Source organism: Meleagris gallopavo, chromosome 31 (genome assembly GCF_905368555.1).
Source record: "Meleagris gallopavo chromosome 31, MGAL_WU_HG_1.1, whole genome shotgun sequence".
In the NCBI taxonomy this organism is placed as follows: Eukaryota; Metazoa; Chordata; class Aves; order Galliformes; family Phasianidae; genus Meleagris; species Meleagris gallopavo.
In genome coordinates, this window is record NC_139434.1 from 563,786 (window position 1) to 584,653 (window position 20,868).

Below are 20,868 nucleotides of genomic sequence, written 5' to 3' on the forward strand. Positions count from 1 at the left end.
TTGGCATAGAGAACAGGATCTCCTGGGGCTCTGGGAGCTTCGTGCTGCGTCCTGCTCGTGCCGATCCCGTCCAGTTCTCCTTCAGTGACTCAGGGCTCTGGGGGTGGGGGGAGCTCCCTTGCTCCGTTACTTTCTTGCCTGCAAACAATGCATTTTTCAGCGCCTCGCCGTAGCCTAGGTGTGTTTGACAAGGCAAGTTGCTGCAAGGCACGTCAAGTTCTGAATCCCCGTGCCAAGTTTTCCAAGCAGATAAAAGAGGAGGCTCCCAGGCTCTCCCATCACAGGGGTTTCTGTCTCCATTGCCCTCTGCTGCTTTCCTGCTGCTCAGCTTCTATCACCAGCTCTTTCCCTCGTTCCTGCTCTTTGCGTTTCCAACTGCACGAGCCATGAGCCGGATCTCATACAGATCTTCCACCGGAGGGGGCATGAGGGGCTTTAGCTCAGGCTCTGCTATCGTGGGAGGTGGCAGTGGCACGCGGAGCAGCTTCAGCTCCGTCTCTGTCTCCAGAGTTGGAGGAGGAAGAGCTGGAGGCGGAGGAGGCTTCGGAGCCGGTGGCGGCTTTGGCAGCAGGAGTCTCTATAACCTGGGTGGAAGCAAGAGGATCTCCCTTGGCGGAGGGCTGCGGAGCGGAGCCGGCGCTGGATACGGCTTTGGTGGAGGAGCTGGCTTTGGTCTGGGCTATGGTGGAGGAGCAGGCGCTGCTTTGGGCTTAGGAGGAGCTGGTGGCGGTGGTGGCTATGGGCTGGGTGGATTTGGGATGGGAGGTCCCGGATTTGGTGGTCGTGGCGGCCCCGGGTTTCCCGTTTGCCCACCCGGTGGCATCCACGAAGTGACCGTCAACCAGAGCCTGCTGGCACCCCTCAAGCTGGACATCGACCCTGAGATCCAGAAGGTGCGGACACATGAGCGGGAGCAGATCAAGACCCTCAACAACAAATTCGCCTCCTTCATCGACAAGGTGAGAGCTGGGTCTCAGCCCAGGCACACTCTTTTTTGCCTCAGGGAAGAACAGCAGGAAGAGCTTTCTTTGGATTCAGGGCTTGCCTGAACTAATCCGCGCTTGGCTGAACATTAAGAATTGTCCTACGCTCTTTGCAAGGACAAGATTTCCAGAGCCTCGTTTCACTGACATAGCAAATCCCCCCTTTGCCTAAAAAACTGCCCAGGCACTGCATGGATCCTCCATGGATTGTAAAGGGGCAAAGTTCCTCCACAAGACACCACCAGTTTAAACCATTACGGAGGGCTGAGCATCCAGAGCAGGGAGAAACATGTAGAATTGCAAACGCAGACGTTTGGCAGCTTGATAACTCTTGAAAATTCTCCCTAAGCTGTTTGTGCTTCTTTGAAGAAGTCAGCGCCCTGAATTCCTGTGGAAAGATCCTCATTCCATGCTCTCCCTCTTCTCTTTCTGGTGGGTTACAGTCATTTTTTGTTTCCCCAGGTGCGCTTCCTGGAGCAGCAGAACAAAGTGCTGGAGACCAAATGGAGCCTCCTGCAAGAGCAGGGCCACACGGTCACCAGGAAGTCCCTGGAGCCCCTCTTCGAGTCCTACATCAACAACCTGAGGCGGCAGCTGGACAGCCTGATGGGGGAGAGGGGACGGCTGGACTCGGAGCTGCGGAGCATGCAGGACATGGTGGAGGACTTCAAGAACAAGTAAGAGATTGCGCTCTGTAGGTCAACAGACACAAAAACTGATTTCAGAGGGGCTGGGCTCTGTGGTGCATGCCTTGTGCTTGCACTGGGCTCCTCTTGCAGTTTGCAAAGTGAACACAGAATAGCAAAATTTGAACTTGGTTACCTCTAGTCACGTTGGGTTTCTTGCACACAGGATTGGCATTTAGCACAGGACTCTCCCATGCACTGTCATGGAGCCATGGTCTGAACCCTTGGGCTTCCCAAAATATCATCTGTAAATAGCAAAAAGTGTAGCTCATGACCGCACTAGACATGAAAACAGAGATAAAACATAGCCAGCTCCCAAAATCCCTAATTTTCTGTTGTAGCAAAGGACATCCCAAGCTTTCCAAAGGGGCCCAGGCAACCGCACATGCTCAGCCTCACTCAGTTCCAATCACATGGAAGATGCTCAGATCTTTTCTTTGCCCATTGACTCAGCTCCCGTAAAGTAAACCTCTGGGGAAGGCTGTCAGCCCCATCACCCAGCAGAGGGGGATCAATCATTTTTGGGACGTGTTGGTGGGTGCCCACTGGCATTTAGGTGCTTTTTTTAGGCGCGGCAATTTGTTTTCCAGCAGTGAGAACAGTTTCTCTCTCATGCAACCAGGTCTGGTCAACTGTAAATTTGAGTAAAACACCCTGAAGTACAGGGACATGGTAATATTAGAGAGTTAAGAGTGTGAATAGCATGTGATTTTGGAGGTGGGAGCTAGTTAGATCTGACAGGATGGTCTGACACAAACCAGCTCCTGGTATGTTGTCCTTGGGTGCATTTCAGGTCTTGGTATGAGTTAGAGCCTTTTGCAAGCATCAGCTAATACCACAAAGGGCATTGTCTGGATCTTGGAGCTACTGCCTGGGCAAGAGAACATGTTTTACTTCAAGTCTGGAGCTTGTTCCTCACCCTCTGGCTCATTTCGACCTTGCCTGCTGTCCACCCAAGCTCCAACTGCAGGCAGATGCTCACCTCCAGCATTAGCTGGAAGACTGGCACAAACCTGCCTTTCAAAGCCAGCTCTTTGCCACAGCAGCCCACATGCTTTGTCGGCTTTCTAGCTAAGCCCTGCCCTGATTATCTGATGAGAGGATGTTGCTCAGAGCCATAAAAAGTTCCTCATAGACGTAATCTGAGGCTTACTTAACGATCTGCCCTTGCACAACCGTGGTTAAAGAATCACAGACTTCTCCTTTTTTTTCTTTTTTAGTAAATTAAATGCTGTGGTGGGTTATTCAGAGCCATTAGCATTATTATAGTATCAAATATCAAACGGTCACATTGTTGGATATTGCAGCCCAGCTTCACTGAAAGCCTTTGCACATCTTTGCTTTGGGCAAAGGTCTCCACGAGCGCTATGCCACACAACCCTGCATGAACTTGGATCTAAGGGCAGCAGTTGGATTCTTTAGATTTCAGCCAGGACTTCTCACACATAGAATCCTTGAAGGTTCAGCCCCAGTGACCATTTGCTCAGCATCTGCTCTGTAAAGAAACGGGAGTGCAGGATGAATACATGAGCCACAATGAGTGACGTGGGACCCATCTCTGCACTCTGTGCTCTGTGGGGTTCTTTGCTGCTACCCAAACCCTCTCCTATCTCTGCAGGTATGAGGATGAGATCAACCGGCGCACGGGTGCAGAGAACGAGTTTGTGGTGCTCAAGAAAGTGAGTAAAGAGGGAGCGAGGGAAGGGGGAATGGAATAAAAGGTCTGAGCCCAAGCAGAGCTGCTGGGAAATGGGATCCTGCGGCATCACAGCAGGGTCAGGCTGTGGAATACAGCGTTAGCACAACCAGGAGTGGGTAATGGGCTGAGTACTGCTCCGGATACCCACAGCAAGGGAGCAATTCTGACTCCAGTCAGATCCCCATGAATCTGAGCTTTGCCTTCTGCCCAAAAAACGGACATCCCTTTGCTGTGGGTTTGCACCTGAAGCTTTGCTTTGCTTTTCTTTAGGATGTGGATGGTGCTTACATGAACAAGGTGGAACTGCAGGCCAAAGCAGACGGGCTGGCAGATGAGATCAACTTCCTGAGGGCTCTGTATGAAGCGGTGAGCAGTCGGTTCTCTGCACGACGTCCCTTGGCTCCATACTCAGTGCTGCACGGCAGTGAAGGAGGAAGCATCACTGCCTGTTAGAAACTGCAGTGCAGCCATAAGATAGAAAATTGTGGATAAGTAGAGTCAGAGAAGAATTGTAGACTTATAGGATCATTATGGTTGGGAAGGACCTCTAAGATCATCCAGTCCAACCCCAATTCATCTCACCATGCCCCCTAACCCTGTCCCCAAGTGCCACATATTTCTTGAACACCTCCAGGATGATGACCTGTGCCAAGAGAGATAGAGACAAATGCAAGAAATTGCATCTCTTGGAAGACAGAGCTCTGAAGCCATCTTAGGTTTCCGCTGCAGAAAGCAGACAATTAACTCAATTTTTTCTATCTTCTGCAGGAATTGTCCCAGATGCAGCAGCAAGTGTCTGACACCTCTGTGGTGCTGTCCATGGACAACAACCGCAGCCTGGACCTCAACAGCATCATCGCAGAGGTGAAGGCGCAGTATGAGGACATCGCCAACCGCAGCCGGGCTGAGGCAGAGGCTTGGTACCAGAACAAGGTGGGTAACAGGGACCACAGATGCTGCATCATATTAGCTGAAGGGAAGCAGGACTCACCAAGGAAGGATCTCAGCGCTGCACAAGAAATTAACTAACGTTCTGTGCATGTTGCAATGGGCTCTTGCATACAGATTGCCATTGCTTACTGGTGGACCGCTGCACAAGGCAGACTTTCCCTGCTGTGAACCCAACCTTAAACACCTTGATTCTGGGTTTACAGAGCTGCTGGTAGACCTGGCCTTAAACACAGGGCACTGCTCTTTCCCTTCCAGGTTCCTAAAGAAGGTGACAACTCACAGGCGCTCTATGCAAGGCATAGTTTGCCAACTCTGGGCTAAGCAAGGTGCCCAGAGGTCCCCCTCAACCTGCACCCAGACTTGGTACACACCATTCCCAGCCCCGTGGTCCCTCACCACTGCTTTCCCTCTTTCTGCCCACCAGTATGAAGAGCTGCAGGTCTCAGCTGGGCGCCACGGGGATGACCTCAGGAACACCAAGATGGAGATCTCAGAGATCAACCGGATGGTGCAGCGGCTGCGCAACGAGATTGAGAGTGTGAAGAAACAGGTAGGGGGAATGCTCCTAGCTTTGGGCAGGGATGGAAGCCCATGTCCTGCATTGGCAAGCATGGCCATTTCTTTTCCCTACTGGAGAATGTCCCCTGATGTGAGGATGTGCTGTGATTGCTGTTTTCTTGCTGGGGAAGCAAGCTGTGAGCTATTGCATCATGCCAGCAAAGCAAAGAGATGAAGATTTTGCTCATTTTCATGTGGAACAGGACTGTGGCTCTTCAGTCACTCACCCTCTGACACCTCTCCGATAGCTCCACACATCGCAGTGCTATGCTGGAGCCCCCAGTAGCACTGACAGTACCACAGGACTGCAGATTTGGGTAGCCCAAGTTAAACAGCTATCTGTTTCCCTCTGTTTTAGTGTGCCAGCCTCCAAGCAGCCATCGCTGAGGCAGAAGAGCGTGGGGAGATGGCCCTGAAAGATGCCAAATCCAAACTGGCCGAGCTGGAGGATGCCCTGCAGAAAGCCAAGGCAGATCTGGCCCGGCAGCTCCGCGAATACCAGGAGCTGATGAACGTCAAGCTGGCCCTGGACATTGAGATTGCAACCTACAGGAAGCTGCTGGAGGGCGAGGAAAGCAGGTGGGTGCAGAATCCCTGCAGACATATCAGCAAATATCACTTTTCCCTGCATGCTGCACCTCTCCTTAGGTCCAAAGCCTCAGATCACCCCAAGGATCTGGAGCATAAAGGAACATAAAAAAAGAGGGAGGTGGTGGGTGTTTTGATATGTGAGGTTCCTAGGAAAAGCTGGGTTCCTCCAGTTGTTGGCATCTGATGCACTAAGAAAAATGAGAATTGCCACTTCCACATGTGCTGCAGACATAGCCCAGTAGTGGACGGACCCTACGGACCCTATTGAAGGCCATGAAAGTCTAATTAGATGGGCCTCCAAACAGAAAATCCCCAAATTAGATGACTCCCCATTTAGATGGTCCTCCAACTGAGTGCTCCCCTAGATGAATGATTCCCCAATTGCATGTCCTCCTAATTAGATGGTCTCCCAGTTTGAAGGCCCTCCAATTGGATGGCCCCTCAGTTGGATAGTCCCCCGTTTAGATGGTCCCCCCATTGGATAGTTCCCCAACTGGATGCTCCTGCAGTGAGACGCTCCCAGGTACCAGGGCATCTTGCCTGCGTTACCTCCTCCTTTCCTCTTTTCCACCAGGCTCGCCGGAGAGGGCGTTGGAGCCGTGAGTGTCTGTAAGTATCTCTCCCTCTCCCACCCTTGTTTGCTGGGGTTGGTCCCCCCACCCCGGGGACCTGCTGAGGTGGACTCACCCACCCTGTTCCCTCGCAGCTGTAGTGAGCAGCTCCAGCGGGATGGGCTACGGCGGCGGCATGGGAGGAGGTCTCGGCATGGGAGGTGGTCTCGGCATGGGAAGTGGTCTCGGCATGGGAGGCGGTGGCAGCTACACCATGAGCAGCAGTGGAGGCGGTGGAGGATTCGGGGGTGGCAGTGCCAGCTACAGCTATGGCGGAGGCAGCAACTTCAGCTCCAGCAGCAGCCGAGGGGTCAGCTCCAGCACGGGAGGCAGCGTGCGGATCGTTTCCAAGACCACTACCAGCAAAAAGACCATCAGATAAGGATGGTTCTGGCCAACGGCGTGTTTCCTGCCTTCCAAAAGCAACGTGCTGCCTTACCAATCAGTGCTGTATATAGCTGCGATGCGCCCTCTCCTCCCTCCGTCCTTCGCCAGCCTCTCTCGGGGTACTGGGGGGAGATCAGGACCCCACTGTGAGAATCTGGAGCACCTTTGGCCAAAGCACAGGTTGTAGCAGATCACCAATGGGGCTTTGGGAACTGGCACGGTACCCGATGCCAGCCCTCCTCCATTCCTCCCCACAAGATCATGTATCTAATGCAAAGCATTTAAAGCACTTTGCTGAATGGAGGGAGGCCGCATGCATTTGTTTCATTCGCCCCACAACAAGGGGACAGCCCTGTGAAACCTCAGCCCCAGGTCCTTGGCAAGGACAGGAGCCCCAAGAGGCTCTGCAAGCCCCTACTCACATCACATGTTACAACCTCCAAACCTTTCAGCTGCAATTAAAAGATTTTTCCAGCCTCTTCTATTCTCTCAGGAACCCAGGTGAAAGTTTACTGCTTTCTGCATACAAGAATTGCCACTGATCTCCAACTTCTTGCCCCCATGGCTATAACCTCTTCATTTCCTACCATACTGTGTTGTCCAATAAAGAGCATCTGTCATTTTTAAAAACTGCTGTTTCTTGGCTTCATTCTCTGATGGGAATTTGTTTGGAGACAAGAAGGCTCCGTGGAGGCAGATATCGTTGCAGCCTTCCAGTACTTACATGGAGCTTGTAAACAGGAGAAGAGCAGCTTTATGCAATGGCAGACAGTGATAGGACAATGGGGAATGGCTTTAAATTAAAAGATAGGAGATTTGGGTGAGATGTGGGGAGGATATTCTTTACCCAGAGGTGGTGAGACCGTGGCACTGCTGCCAGGAGAAGTGTGGGCACCCCATCCCCAGAGGTGCTCATGGCCATGGATGGGGCGACGGACAGCTGATGGGGGGTGGGAGCAGCCCATAGAGGGAAGACTTTGGGGTTCCTTCCAACTCATCCATTCTACGGTTCTGTGATCTTTGAATTCTATTCCAACCCACTGTGTGATTCTGTGATTCTAAGACTACTACCTTGAACTTGGGGCTAGGACTCAGACTCCAGTGTGGCTCTGGTGAGAGTGTGCTGGGCAGAGAACGAAGGCACAGAGAGGACAAGCTGCTTCTGGGCAAGACAAAAGCTGGAGGAACCCCACCATGGGGCTGTCTTTTTTTCTCATCCCTGCAGGAGTGAGAAAACACAGGAAAGGGAAAGGAAGGTGATTGTCAAAGGCTTGGCAAGATCCTTGAGTTAGTGTAGGCATAGCATGTAGCAAACCTTACAGCAAAGGAGCCCAGTGCTGGCATGAGGACCACAGCCAGGACATCAAGAACTGCACTGAGGAGGGGAGGCTCTGCACCGAGCCCCCAGGAAGGGAAATGTCACCCCCTAAGGGAGGAGGGCAGTACCAGCAAAGAGCAAATTGGGGCAGGACCACGGCAAAGCGTCCGATATCTCACTGCATGCTTGCATGTGGAGTTTTCCCTTGCACTGTGATATCTCGCTAAATGCTGCTCTGGAAGGGCTGTTCTGGGACCTGAGCTTCATTCTGAGAGAACGTGCAGGACCTGGGAGCCCCATTTCCACCCATTTCCACAGGAGGTTTCAGTGACCTCTGGGAGCAGGTTTGGGATGGGATCCCACCATTCAATGAGTGGCAATCCGGGTAACAGCAGCGATGGGTGCAAACTGGAAACCCAGCACAAAGCTCTGAGAGCTGCAGCGTGAAGGAGGGGAGCAGAGAATCCCCACAGCCCTTTGGGGGATGTCCTGAGGGTGAGCATCTCACTCTTTCCCAATATCAAACCACCATCCCACATGGCCTACCAGTTCCAATCATGGGTACCCCAAAGGAGAGGAAAGAGAAGGAGCAGCCCCACTGCCAAAAATCCCGAGGTGTGCAGGCACCCGACACCCCAGCCTGCTGTCTCCAGTAGGTGGGGACCCAGAGCAAGGGAAAGGCACAGAGCTGGCTGCCAGGCTGGAAGTATTGGTCCTACCATGCAGGGCCCCTCCAGACAAGGTTTTCACCCAACAAAATTATTATTTTTTAAAAATTTGCAAATGCATGCAGCCTGGAAATGAAGCAAGACACAAAATGGCTTCAGGGAAGGTGACGGAGGACTCAGTAAATCCAGCAGAGGAGCAACACCCCTGCTACAATTCATGAGGATCACTCAACTGTTTGGAGAGCAAAACCCAGCTCGGAGACACCTCCTAGAATATGTGAATAATACTTGTTGATTTTACCTGCTCAGAGAATGGTGTTGTTTGTTTTAATTGGGATAAATTAAATTTTGCACAAGCGCTAGGTCTGTCTGCGAGAAACCCTGAGCTGGAAGCGGTGCTAGTGCAGGATGCTAACCTGAAATCATGAGGTATCCAGCAACTTCACTTTCACTGCAGCTTTACAATGAGAGAAGATTCACCCTAGGGCCATGAGAAAGGAGATTACAGAATCATAATCATAGGATGGTTGTGTTGGAAGGGTCCTTACAGACCATAGAACCATAGGATGGTTGGGATGGAAGGGTCCTTACAGACTGTAGGACCATAGGATGTTTGACTTGGAAGGGTCGTAGAACCATAGAATGGTTGGGTTGGAAGGGCCCTTTATGATCATAGAACCATGGAATTGCAGCATGGCTTGGCATAGAAGGGTCACAGAGCCCCATCCAGGGTATTAAAGGTGCTTGGAAAGTGCTACAGAATAATTTGGGGGCATTTAGGATTATTTATTTGGGTATTATTTATTATATATTATTTGAGTACCTCCATGCAAGCAGCTGTGTTCAGTGCAGAGCAGGATAAGGATATATACCCACCAAGGTCAGAGGCTCTTTTGGGATGCAACAAGCCATGGGCTGAAACGAGACCTCCCCAGTCTGCGACAACAGCAAAAATAAAAGCAAAGTTACTCCAAAACCCTGAGCTGCACTGGTGTCTCTGCACTAACACAAAAACCAATTATCTGGAGAAAGCTGGTCACACCTACACTTCAAAGTCCTGCACTACTTCCAGCTGACTGGCCTCCAGATACTGCTGGGAACAGGCTCAAAGTTCTGCAACGCCCAGCACGGGGCAACACCTATGGGAACGCTCCAGAGCAGCTCATCCCAATTCATTCCTTGGGGAAATGAGATTCAGGGAAGTGAATCCCAGCTCCCTCTCTGCTCCTGGAGGTCTCTGCCATGCCATGCAGTGACCATGGGGTGCAGTGTGGAAAAAGCTCAGGGTGACCATTGGGACTGCGTTGGCTTGGGATGATATGGTAAATTACAGCCAAAATGAGCAGGGTTTGAATTTAGGTTAGCAGCCCAAGTTTAACCCAAAGGCTTTAATTTAAGCAATTAACGTAAATTATAGCCTTTACTTTACTGATAATTAAACTGAGATTAGGTAGTGAACCAACAAGAGTCAGTAGGACATGCTCTTATTTTATAAATGTCTGTTTTTGCAAAGAAATCACATGAAGCCACTGCTAAAAGGTTCCAACCTTGTCTGAGAACAGACGTCCATCGTGAAATGAAAGCTCCCATGGCAGATGCATCTGTGGAAGCACCTCATGGTGGATGCTGGAGAACGGCAGGTGTTGGTGGCAAGTTGTTGAAGATGTCTTCTTTCTCTCTGGCTGGGAAACAGCTCAAATTTCCCACTACAAGGACCAGACTTGTAGTTATTGCCCTGATGCATCCAGAATTCACTTTTCTACCCTGAAAGGAGTGTATTGCCTCAATGTTAGGGTGATACCAGGCTGTACCCCAGGGATCTCCCACCTATTCCTGGAGGAGGAAAGGAGGGAGGAAGGTGGAAAAGGCTCCAGAGCTGCATCACGGAGCTCTCAGCCCCAGCACAGCTCTGTGATCTGATCAGGAGGAAAAAGCAGAGCAGCTCCAGCGTTACACTCTGACAGAGGAGAAGTCTGTATCAGGGTGAGCTATCTGCATTAGAGCAGCAAATTCATCCACATGCCTGGAGCTGCAGGGCACAGGGGAGACACTCCCCCGGGAGCTACCTGGAAACCCAATGTTTCATCAACAGGGCAGGGTGGGGACCCTCTGCCATCACCCATACCCCAGACCTGTAGCTGCAGCTCCTGGTGCTCCCAGTTCTGCCTTTTGTAATTACCTCTCAAATTCCTTCCAGATGAGTGACAACCGCATCACCTCCACCCTAGTGCAAATGTGAAATGGAAAGAAATTAATTTCTTTTTATTTGGTTGGAGGAGCTGTATTATTACTATTATTAACAATGGACTCCAACGCGGTTGGCGTATTCTTTGGCTAAAAAAGACGAGTTTCATATGTAAAACGGAGCCTGAGGGGGGAAAGGAAAGCACTGACTCATCACACTTGTTGGTAACCAAGGGTGGGATTCAGGCTCTGCACACCCTGAGTCAGCCCTGTGGTGCTGCAGCAGCGCAAAAGACGGGGAATCCCTTTAGTGCTGATGCCCTCCTGAGCTGCAGAGCAACGGGGAAAAGCTTTCAGGTGGAACCACAAGGGATGGAGGGCATCCCAGGGAGCAGTGCCCAAAGCGTCACAGGGCTTTGGGTGTGCAAATGTGCACACCTGGTGAATAGCCCCACTGGGACTGTTGCAGTGTGGAAGCTGCAGCATCACAATGAAAGCTCAGCCCTTCATTGAAGGAGCTGAAGGAACAGCTACCAAAATAAACAAAGGATTGCTTCTCCAGAAACACGAGATGAAGCCGTTCGGGGGGATGCTTTTGCAAAGTCACCCTCTTGTGTAATTACATATGAGTCATCTTTTCCAGACCTACCTGAAACAGAGAGGGCCAGATGCTCTTCCCACCCCTCAAAATTGAGGCTTTTTCACATTTTCTGTTTGACTCATTACTTGAACTGCTTGTGATGCTCATGCAAAGCAAACGTTTGCACTGGCACACACAGATGGAAAAGGACAGAGCCAGGTATCTTTGTGCCCAGATTGCTGAGGATTTGGGCAACAGATCCTGTGGAGCACTTTTCTCATGGATTCAGGTTGATGGGATCCCTCTTTCAGATGAGCTGAGAGAGCTGATTAAATCTTTGGGAAATGACATCATGTTTATAGACGGGGAGCTGGGAGCAGCCCTGGAGCACTCTATTTCCATAGAGCCAGTGGATTCAGAGCAGCTCCATTCCCACAGTCCTTCTTCCTCCTTAGTTTTTTTTTTTTTGTTGTTGTTGTTTGTTTGTTTGTTTGTTTGTTTCGTTGTTTTCGTTTCCATCCTCCTAAATGCCAAATTTGAAAGCCTGGAAGCTGGGGGACCAGCACAGCAGTGACAGAGCTCAATGGCAGCTGTAAATAGGGCTGTCAAAGTCCAGGTGTGAACAAGAGACTGTGACAAAATGTTCCATTTTCATTCCTTCCAATCTCTCTCTCTCTCTCTCTTATTTTTAAGAGTCACAGAAAGGTATGTCTGCTGGAGCAGGATTTTCAGAAGACACCAGCTCTAGAAACTCAGCCTATATAGAGATAAAGCAGAAATATTTGTACAGATGTACTGCAGAAGAATGTGAGAGGGAAAATCTTCACCCAGAGGATGGTGAGGCCCTAACATTGCTGCCCAGAGAAGCGTAGGTGCACCTTGGGCTGCTCAAGGCCATAAATGGACCCTGGGAAGCTGATGGAGGAATGGGATCAGTCCAAAGGCAAGGAGTGGGGATGGGGGGGCTTTGAAGTTCCCTTCTTGCCCCAGCCACACTGTGATCTTGAAGGACCCTTCCAACCCAAGACACCCAAGGATTCTATGATCCCATGATACCGCAAAATCCCAGGATAAAACAACGTGCAATGTTCTGCAGGACTGCACAACGCTGCCCTGCCAGCACATTCATTTCCCTAAAACACCAGGGACTGCAACTTCTTAAAGCCCCATTCACAGAGATGGGCTGAGGAGAGCAGACCCATGGACTGAAGATCCCAAGAGCTGATCCCAAGTGACAGCCACTCTGAACGGTGTTTCCCTCCCGTGACCAGGCTGATTCATTGCAGCTCCCAAACTCTTTGATATGGTGCGGAGTCTGCCCGTCTACAAAGACAGCAGAAGGCGACAGTTATTCCCAAACAATACCACTGTTGCTCAGAACTTGGCTGTATTATTTCAGAAGGGCGTGTGTGCGGAGTGAGTTCTCTCTCCAGAATGCTGTTGGACATGCCAAGCCTAATTAATCAGAAAGACGATCCACCTCATCAAACCCATCCCAGTCTCATAAATGCATAAAAGGGCTCTCCCGAGCCCGTGCGGAGCACAGGTTCATCTTCCTACTTTCCCTCCCACTCCTTGCTCCAGGCCAGCACCTCCACTGCTTCCCTTGTGCCGTAGCATCCACCCCATCCCAAACCAGCCATGTCTCGCCAGTCCACCGTCAGGATCCAGAGGGGGAGAAGTGGCTTTAGCGCTGCGTCAGCCATCGTGCCCGGCACGTGCCGCACCAGCTTCAGCTCACGCTCTGTCACCCATGCTGGGGGCTGCAATGCTGGTAGTGGCTTTGCAAGGGTTGGAGGTGGCTTTGGAAGCAGAAGCCTCTACAATTTCGGTGGATGCAAGAGGATCTCTGCAGCTGGAAGGGGTGGGGGCTTCTACGGCGCCGCAGGGTTTGGTGGAGGTGCTGGGAGCATGCTGGGCTACGGATACGGGGCATTTGGAGGCCCTGGGTTCCCTGCTGGTGGCATCCAGGAGGTCTCCATCAATCAGAGCCTTCTGAAGCCCCTCAACCTGGAGATTGACCCCAGCATCCAGAGGATCCGAAAGGAGGAGAAGGAGCAGATCAAAACCCTCAACAACAAATTTGCCTCCTTCATTGATAAGGTGAGCCATGAGCTTCCCTGCCCTCATGTTTTGATGGGGATTCTTACTGCATGATGAGCACATGAGCTGAGCAAGAAGGAACAGTGATCAGGAATGGGTTTGGAAGATGCCTCTGCCCCTGGAAGACCAGGCAGCGGTACCTGCTGCGCAGTGGTTGCTATGAGTGCATCACCCAGCATCTGAGGCTCTCATTTGCTGCTAGGCAAATGGAGAGAGAAAACTCTCAGAGGCAATTGCACCCTTCTGCAGGTGTTGGGGTCTCACCATTGAGCACTGCAGGATAACAGGTATTGGGTGGTTAACGTGAGATGCGAGCAATCCTGAAATGACAAGAAAAGGAAGAGCACAAAGGAAGATATAAGGCTCTCAGTGCTTGAATTTTCCTCAAAGGCATTTAAAGCTCAGAATGAAACAGTACCAGCAAGTTGAGACTGCTCAAAATTGCAAAATCTGATCCGGCACTTTCTGTCCACTTCATTTCCTCATTAAGCATATTAGATGCACAAGAGCACCTGCTTGGTTTTTCTCCCACTTGAGCAGCTCCTCTTGCTACCAAGCAGAATGCTGCATTATTCTGCATTATTTCAGAGCTTTTTCAAAGTGGAGAAGCAATGCTGAGAAGGGGGGGAACTGGCACTTTTCTTAATAGGAGTTCCAATCTTGTTTACTCCTCATCTGATTTTCAACATGCTGTTTGCACCTTGCACACTTATTCAAAGGGAAGAAGGGGAAAGGAAATTAGTTCCAATGTTTGTTTGCAACACTGAGCAGGGAAATGGCAATCAAATAGCAAATTCCTGCTTCTATCAGAGGTAAATTTATCTGTGAAAACCAGCTGGAAAGGGTACTGCACCCCCTCTCTGGTACTGGGACCCCACAATTGCAAAGGAAGTTCACCCCAATCTCTGCCCTTTCCAAACATCTTCAGCGTATTTCTTCTTGCAGGTCCGATTCCTCGAGCAACAAAACAAAGTGCTGGAAACCAAGTGGAGCCTGCTGCAGGAGCAGGGGATGAAAACGGTCCGGAACAACCTGGAGCCACTTTTTGAGACATACATCAACAACCTGAGGATGCAGCTGAACAGCCTGCTGAGCGACAAGGGGAGGCTGGAGGGAGAGCTCGTCAACACACAGTACCTGGTTGAGGACTTCAAGAAGAAGTAAGTCCATGGGAGGTGCTCTGCCCACCTGATGGGTGCAGCTTCCCCCATCCCACTGCCACTTGGGGGTCCAGGTGAGTCCTCCAGCACTGGGGCATAGGAATCCCAGCAGTGAAGGAATTCCCAACAGCGAAGGCTGTGCCGCTTTCTCAAGATAAATGGTAACGGAGCAACAGATGCACAAATGCACAAATGCACAAATATTCAGGGAATAATTTAGAATATGATCAAAGGCTTATTAACTAAATTACCTAGCACTGAGAAAAAATTACACGGTAGGTCTGAAAGTTTTGAGGCAGCATGCTTAATTTGCTTAAGAGAGGCTGAAGAGGAATGAGTAACGGCCAGAAAGAGGAGAAAAGGAATAGCAGAGATGCTTTCACTTTTTTTTTTCTAAATGTACTTGTTTTAACTAGTTCAGCCTAGGAAATCGCTCATGGTCTCTTATTCAGGTGCAACGTAGGAGAAAAGAACATTGTATGCAAACTGCTATTAAGGAAGTTCATTCCAGCAAAATAAAATCACCTCCGTCTGCTACCTGCCTAAACAATACTCCCTCTGCCTCCTCCACTAGGTACGAAGATGAAATCAACAGGCGCACCATTGCAGAGAATGAGTTTGTGACACTTAAGAAGGTGAGAGCGCATTGTGGCTCATCGGCTCTTTGCAGATCTCCATCCACTCTCCATCCACAAACCCATCCGTACTTCTTGATGCCCTCATGACTTCTTCCCTGTCTTCTTCATGACTTCTTCCCTGCTCTGTTACTGCAGAGATACACATGTGAACAAGACTTTAAAACTCACTGCCCACTTCTCTCATCCTCCAGGACGTGGATGCTTCCTACATGAACAAGGTTGAGCTACAAGCCAAGGCAGATGCGTTGACCGAAGAAATCAATTTCCTGAGAGCCCTCTACGAAGCTGTGAGTACTATCACCCACCTCCTTCCAACAGCTCTTAATTCCTCCCCCCAGGAGATGCTGAACTCTTCACTCTTTAGAACAGTGCAGATAATGATCTGCAGCCTCTCCCAGTTTGGCGCGCTCATCCTTAGGGATGAGGAGGCACCACCGAGTGCAAGTTCACCCCGTTCCCATTGCAGGAGCTGTCCCAGATGCAGACCCAGATCTCCGACACCTCCGTGGTGCTGACCATGGACAACAACCGCAACCTGGACCTGGACAGCATTATTGCAGAGGTGAAGGCGCAGTACGAGGACATCGCCAACCGCAGCCGGGCTGAAGCTGAGTCCTGGTACCAAACCAAGGTGAAGGAGATGGGGCTTTCCGTGCTGCTGTCTTCATGTCTTGTCTTGAATAGAGAAGGGCTGACTCTTCCAGGAAAATGGAAAATTCTCCTATGGAGAAGGGATGAGGGATCTGGGGAAATTCAGCTGGAGATGGGAAGGCTTCCGAGAGACCTCACCGCAGTCCTCGCATGCATAAAGGGAGCTTAGAAACAGGAGGGAGACCTGTGGGTGCCCTATCCCTAGAGGTACACAGGTCCAGGCTGGATGAGGCCCTGGGCAGTTGATGGAGGAGTAGGACCATCCCAGGGCAGGGAGTGGGGCTGGGGGAGCTGTAAGGACCTTTCCGACCCAACCATCCCATGGTTCTACGACCTTGAAGGACCCTCCCGACCCAAACATCCCATGGTTCCATGATATGATATTCACATGCTGCTTCACCCTACAATGCTGGATTCTGTCCTGATCTCTGTCCCTCTCCCTGGCAGTACGAAGAGCTGCAGGCTACCGCAGGAAGGCACGGTGATGACCTCCGCAGCACCAAGCAGGAGATCTCTGAGCTCAACCGCCACGTCCAGCGGCTGCGGGCTGAGATTGACAGCGTGAAGAAACAGGTACAGGGCAGGAAAATCCATGCTTTCAACCAATTTACCCCCCAGATTGGAAGAAAGGAAAGAAAATATCAGAGGCAATGTAGGCAAGTTCTGCTTAGCTGACACTTCTTCTGTCAAAAACAGAAAAGTCACTAAAATTGGTTAAATTGGTAATGCTGGAATAAGAACTTGTGATTATAGGGTAGAAAAGGAACAAGCCAAGTGGGGGAATGTGACCAAGAGTTTCTCTCCCCTAGTGTGCAAATCTGAAAGCAGCCATTGCGGATGCTGAGGAGCGCGGGGAGATTGCCTTGAAGGATGCCAAAGCAAAACTGGCCGAGCTGGAGGATGCCCTGCAGCAGGCAAAGGCAGATCTGGCCCGGCAGCTCCGCGAATACCAGGAGCTGATGAACGTCAAGCTGGCCCTGGACATCGAGATTGCAACCTACAGGAAGCTGCTGGAGGGCGAGGAGTGCAGGTGGGTACAGATCCCTGCAGAAATATCAGCAAATTTTACTTTTCCCTGTGTGATCCTCCCTGGAGATGGACATATTCCATTGGGTTCAAAGAGCTGGAGCACGAAGCAGTATAAAATGAGAGAGGAGGTGGGGGGTATTTTAAAACAGGGGTGGGATGCTCCCTTATGAAGTACACGCATCGACTGGGATACCCAGAGGCAGGGGGAGGTCGGGTAATGGATTGATATTGTGAGGAGCATCCATGGACAATACCAAATATTTACAGGAGTCCTATAAAATGGCCCATGTATTTTCCCCTGCTGTCTTCTGTATCCTCGTCCTCTTACATTGCTGTTCTCTCCCCATACAGGCTGGCTGGAGACGGTGTCCCAGTGAATATCTGTAAGTCTCTAAAATCTATAAAATTACCTCACCTGATTGTTTTTATGCCCCTGCACTGAGAAGCCAATGCCTTATTACTTTTCAATCTCTTTGCAGCCGTGACCAGAACCACTGTGGGATCAGGATATGGAGGAGGAAGCAACCTCAGCATGGGGGGTGGCATGTGCAGCATGGGGAACAACTACAGCTGCAGTGGGCCCGGAGGGAGCAGTGCCCTGGGTGGGGGCAGCAGCTCCAGCATGAAGTTCTTCTCCTCCTCCTCCTCCCGGAGAAGTTACAGGAGCTAAAGCTCTCCCTCCCTAGCCAGAGAACACCACGACACGGGTCCTTCACCACAACATAATCAGGGGAAGCAGAACAGGAGCCACCTGAACCCGATGTCCTGTGGCGCAGGAGCCTTATTGGAAACCTCCTCTCTTGCACACATGCAGGGCTCCGCCGTGGAACGGGAATCCCTCTGTTTTAAATCTGCAGCTCGCTTGTTACCGCTCAGCTTTCTGGTTTTTTGTTGTTTTGTTATTTTTTTTCCAGCCAGATTTTGTATATAAAATGTGTCCCATGACTTTCTCTCTTCACTTTCTGGTGTTTGTCTAATAAAAATGCATATGTAATTTATTCTATTGCGTGGAGCTTTTAATTAAAGGCATGGAACAACAAATGCAAATGCGGATAACGAGCACTTTTCATGGGGCCCTGCCCAGTTCAAGGTGCAGTTTTTTGCTCCCTGTTCATGTCTCCTGAATCTCCCCATGAGCAACCAAATAAAGGCACGGTGCAGCAGCAAGGGGAGGGTGCCATGGGTTGCAATGCGTTGCTTCTCCTCACTGAGCAAGGAAAACCCCCGGAAGCAAAACGCAGGGCACGCCAAGGCAAGAGTAAGGCACAGGGGAAAAGGTCTGGGATTCATTTAGCGTGCAGCCTGCAGCCAGCACAACAGCTCCCAGGGGGCACAAAGGGCTGTGCCAGGCGTGTGATGTACCTGCATGAACTTAGAACAATAGGGAACTAATTAGCAGGGGAGTCAGCACAACCACCCAACTTGTCCAAGGATATAAGCCCATCTCGAAACTCTATTTACTGTGAGCTGTCTCACCTCAGTTCTTGGGTATTAGAAGAAATTTCTCCTCTAGAAGAGCTGTCAGGCACAGGAGCAGGCTGTTGGAGTTACTGTTCATGGAGGTGCTCAAAAACCATGGAGATTTGGCACTGAGGAAATATTAGTGGGCATGGTGGGATGGGTTGGGGTTGGACTGGATGGTTTCAGAGGTCTTGTTCTATCTCACCGATTCTGTGAGTGTGCATGGTGGGGAAGGACTGATGGTTGGACTTGATGAACCTAGAGGTCTCTTCCAACCTTACTGACTCTATGATTCTGTAAGTGTAAGAGCAGATGCCTGGAAGAACTCCCCTTCTGCTCAGAGCTGTACTTTGGGGTATTCCCTTTCTAGAAGATTGTAAGAGGTGGATTCACACACATCCATGTGCTGTGTTGAAGGGAGCTGTCTCCCATCCAACAGCTATAAAAAAGTTATCCAAAAACCTGTCAGAAATAGCAAGTCTCCAACATCCACTGTTTCTTCTCGTTCCTAGAATGCATTGGAGACAAGATCTTGTTTTGAGGAGGTGGAGGAGAACCAGGGGAGGTGCAGCAGTTTTAGATGTGGTTCTGACACTAATCAGGAGAAATTAATTGAGAAATGAAAGCAGAGCATTATCAGGCTGAAAACTCCAAAGTAGTGACAGTTGCTGGAAAACAAGTGGGAAAGATACAGGATTTTCAAAAAAGTCCTCATTGCCTTTGTACATAAGGTCAGGAAATGGGTAGAGCCACGCTCTTGGGAAAATACTCAGAGTTGAACTGTTAGAGGAGAAAAGGCCCCTGAGTGGCAGAATATATTTAGGTTTTTCTTCAAAATCAGCTGTTTCCCATGCTTTTCTGGGATGCTCTGAACTCTTTCTGCTCCTCTCCACATCCCACAGGGAATCTCCCCTGCAGTGAGTTGCCAACAGAGTTACAGCTCTGTTGTATCTCCGTGCTCCTCCTCCTCCATCTCTCCCTGCTGAGGGCTCCTGGGATCCCCCATCCAGCATCCCAGCCAGTGCTGTGGGTTGCAACTCCCAGCCACCAGGACGCAGCAGTGCACATAGCCACGGGCACAGCAGCAGTTGCATCACACCTGGGTCATAGCACTGAGATTACGAAGCTCTTCAACGAGCATGGGAAAGGCTGAGGTCAGAATTCCTTTTCCCCGGGCACTGCTTTTTAGCAAGATAGCAAGAATGAAGCAAAGTTTCTCATCACACAACATGCAGCTGTCGTGCTGCAGAGCACGGTCTGCTCTCCGTGCACAAACACGGATATAGAGATGAACTGGGGATGCTGTCCTGCAGGACAGCCCTCATTAACACTGGCACAGCCCAGAGACTCAAATTTGCAATGTGTGGAGGAAACTGTGACTCCAAACACCCATCACTGAGTGCTGCCTGTGATGGAGTTCTGCCGAGAGTCGAGACCAGTGCCTTAGGATTGGGTACTGAAGCTCTTCTTTGAGTGATGAGCTGCCTTGAAATCTGCTGCATGCTGTAGCTCACAGGTGACAAAACACTGCCAGGACAGTTATTTTACCTTCCTTGCAGGGTGTGTGATGGAAATACTAGGAGAGCAAGGAGAGAACAGAGGTGGACAAAGGGGAGGAGAGGAAGGGGGAAAAGAGAAGGGAAAAAGCAAAGGAAAGGAGGGAAGTGGGGGGGAAAGAAGGAGAATAGAAGAGAAAGGAGATGAAAAGGAGGAAAAAGAAGGGGAAAAGAAGGGAGAAAAGGGGAAAAGAAGGGAGAAAAAGGGGAAAAAGGGGGAAGAAGGGAGAAAGAAGGGAAAGGGAGGGAAAGAAGGGGGAAAAGGGTGAAAAGAAGGAAAAGGAGAGAGAGAGGAAAAAGAGGAAAAAAGGGGAAAGGAAGGGAGAAAGAAGGAGAGAAGAGGGAAAAAGAAAGGGAAAAGGGAGAAAAAAGAAGGGGAAGTGGTAGAAAAAGAGAAAATGGGGAAAAATAAGAGGAAAAGGGAAAAAAAGAAGAGGAAAAGGGAGAAAAAGGGGAAATGGGGGAAGAAGAAGAGGAGAAGGGAAGAGTATGGCTGAAAAACAGAGATGATGGGCATCTGCAAATCATCCCTGGGGACATTCTGGCCAAAAGCACTTGGACTTATTTCTGGCTCTGGAAATTGCTGGGCAAAAAGAGCAGCCACCAGAAGTGGCCTTGGAACACCTCCAGGACAGGTTTCTGTGCACACAGTGCTACAGTGCAGGGCACAGAGGGCTAGACAGGACAGCGTGGACCGTTGAAAAAGTGCATTATTGGCATTTCCTGGGAACTCTGACGAATTGGAGTAGAGGGAGTTGGCTGAGAACAATGCTACAAAAGCAGATCCCCGGCACTGAATTTCCTGGTGACTAAGAGTTATCGAAAGGGGAAGAGAAGAGATGTGGGGAGGAGAGCCTGGGAACAGGCTGGGTAAGGGCACGGTCACCCATCAGTTAGGGAACAGCTCAACATCTGTGAGGTGAAGCCGTGCAGAATCGCCAGCTCAGGCTGTGCCGTCACTGCCAGCAGGAGCTCCCTCCCAGCTCACGCCGTAATATTTCATCATTCGATGTCAGTCTGAATCAGCATGATTTGCAAACTCATTTAACAGAAA

At 50.3% G+C, this 20,868-nt stretch overlaps 2 protein-coding genes across 2 annotated transcripts; both read left to right on the plus strand.

Annotated features, from left to right (window-relative positions):
• Window positions 1–248: 248 nt before the first annotated feature.
• LOC100544862 (keratin, type II cytoskeletal 6A-like) lies at window positions 249–7,096 on the plus strand. The gene is made up of 9 exons (XM_010710533.4): window positions 249–959; window positions 1,446–1,660; window positions 3,288–3,348; window positions 3,639–3,734; window positions 4,137–4,301; window positions 4,744–4,869; window positions 5,236–5,456; window positions 6,043–6,077; window positions 6,175–7,096. The coding sequence occupies exons 1-9, from the start codon at window positions 387–389 to the stop codon at window positions 6,459–6,461; spliced, it is 1,779 nt and encodes a 592-aa protein (XP_010708835.1). The 5' UTR covers window positions 249–386; the 3' UTR covers window positions 6,462–7,096.
• Window positions 7,097–12,734: 5,638 nt separating this feature from the next.
• LOC100545013 (keratin, type II cytoskeletal 75-like) lies at window positions 12,735–17,795 on the plus strand. The gene is made up of 9 exons (XM_003205995.5): window positions 12,735–13,319; window positions 14,265–14,479; window positions 15,054–15,114; window positions 15,309–15,404; window positions 15,584–15,748; window positions 16,216–16,341; window positions 16,578–16,798; window positions 17,149–17,180; window positions 17,277–17,795. The coding sequence occupies exons 1-9, from the start codon at window positions 12,858–12,860 to the stop codon at window positions 17,465–17,467; spliced, it is 1,569 nt and encodes a 522-aa protein (XP_003206043.1). The 5' UTR covers window positions 12,735–12,857; the 3' UTR covers window positions 17,468–17,795.
• Window positions 17,796–20,868: the final 3,073 nt, after the last annotated feature.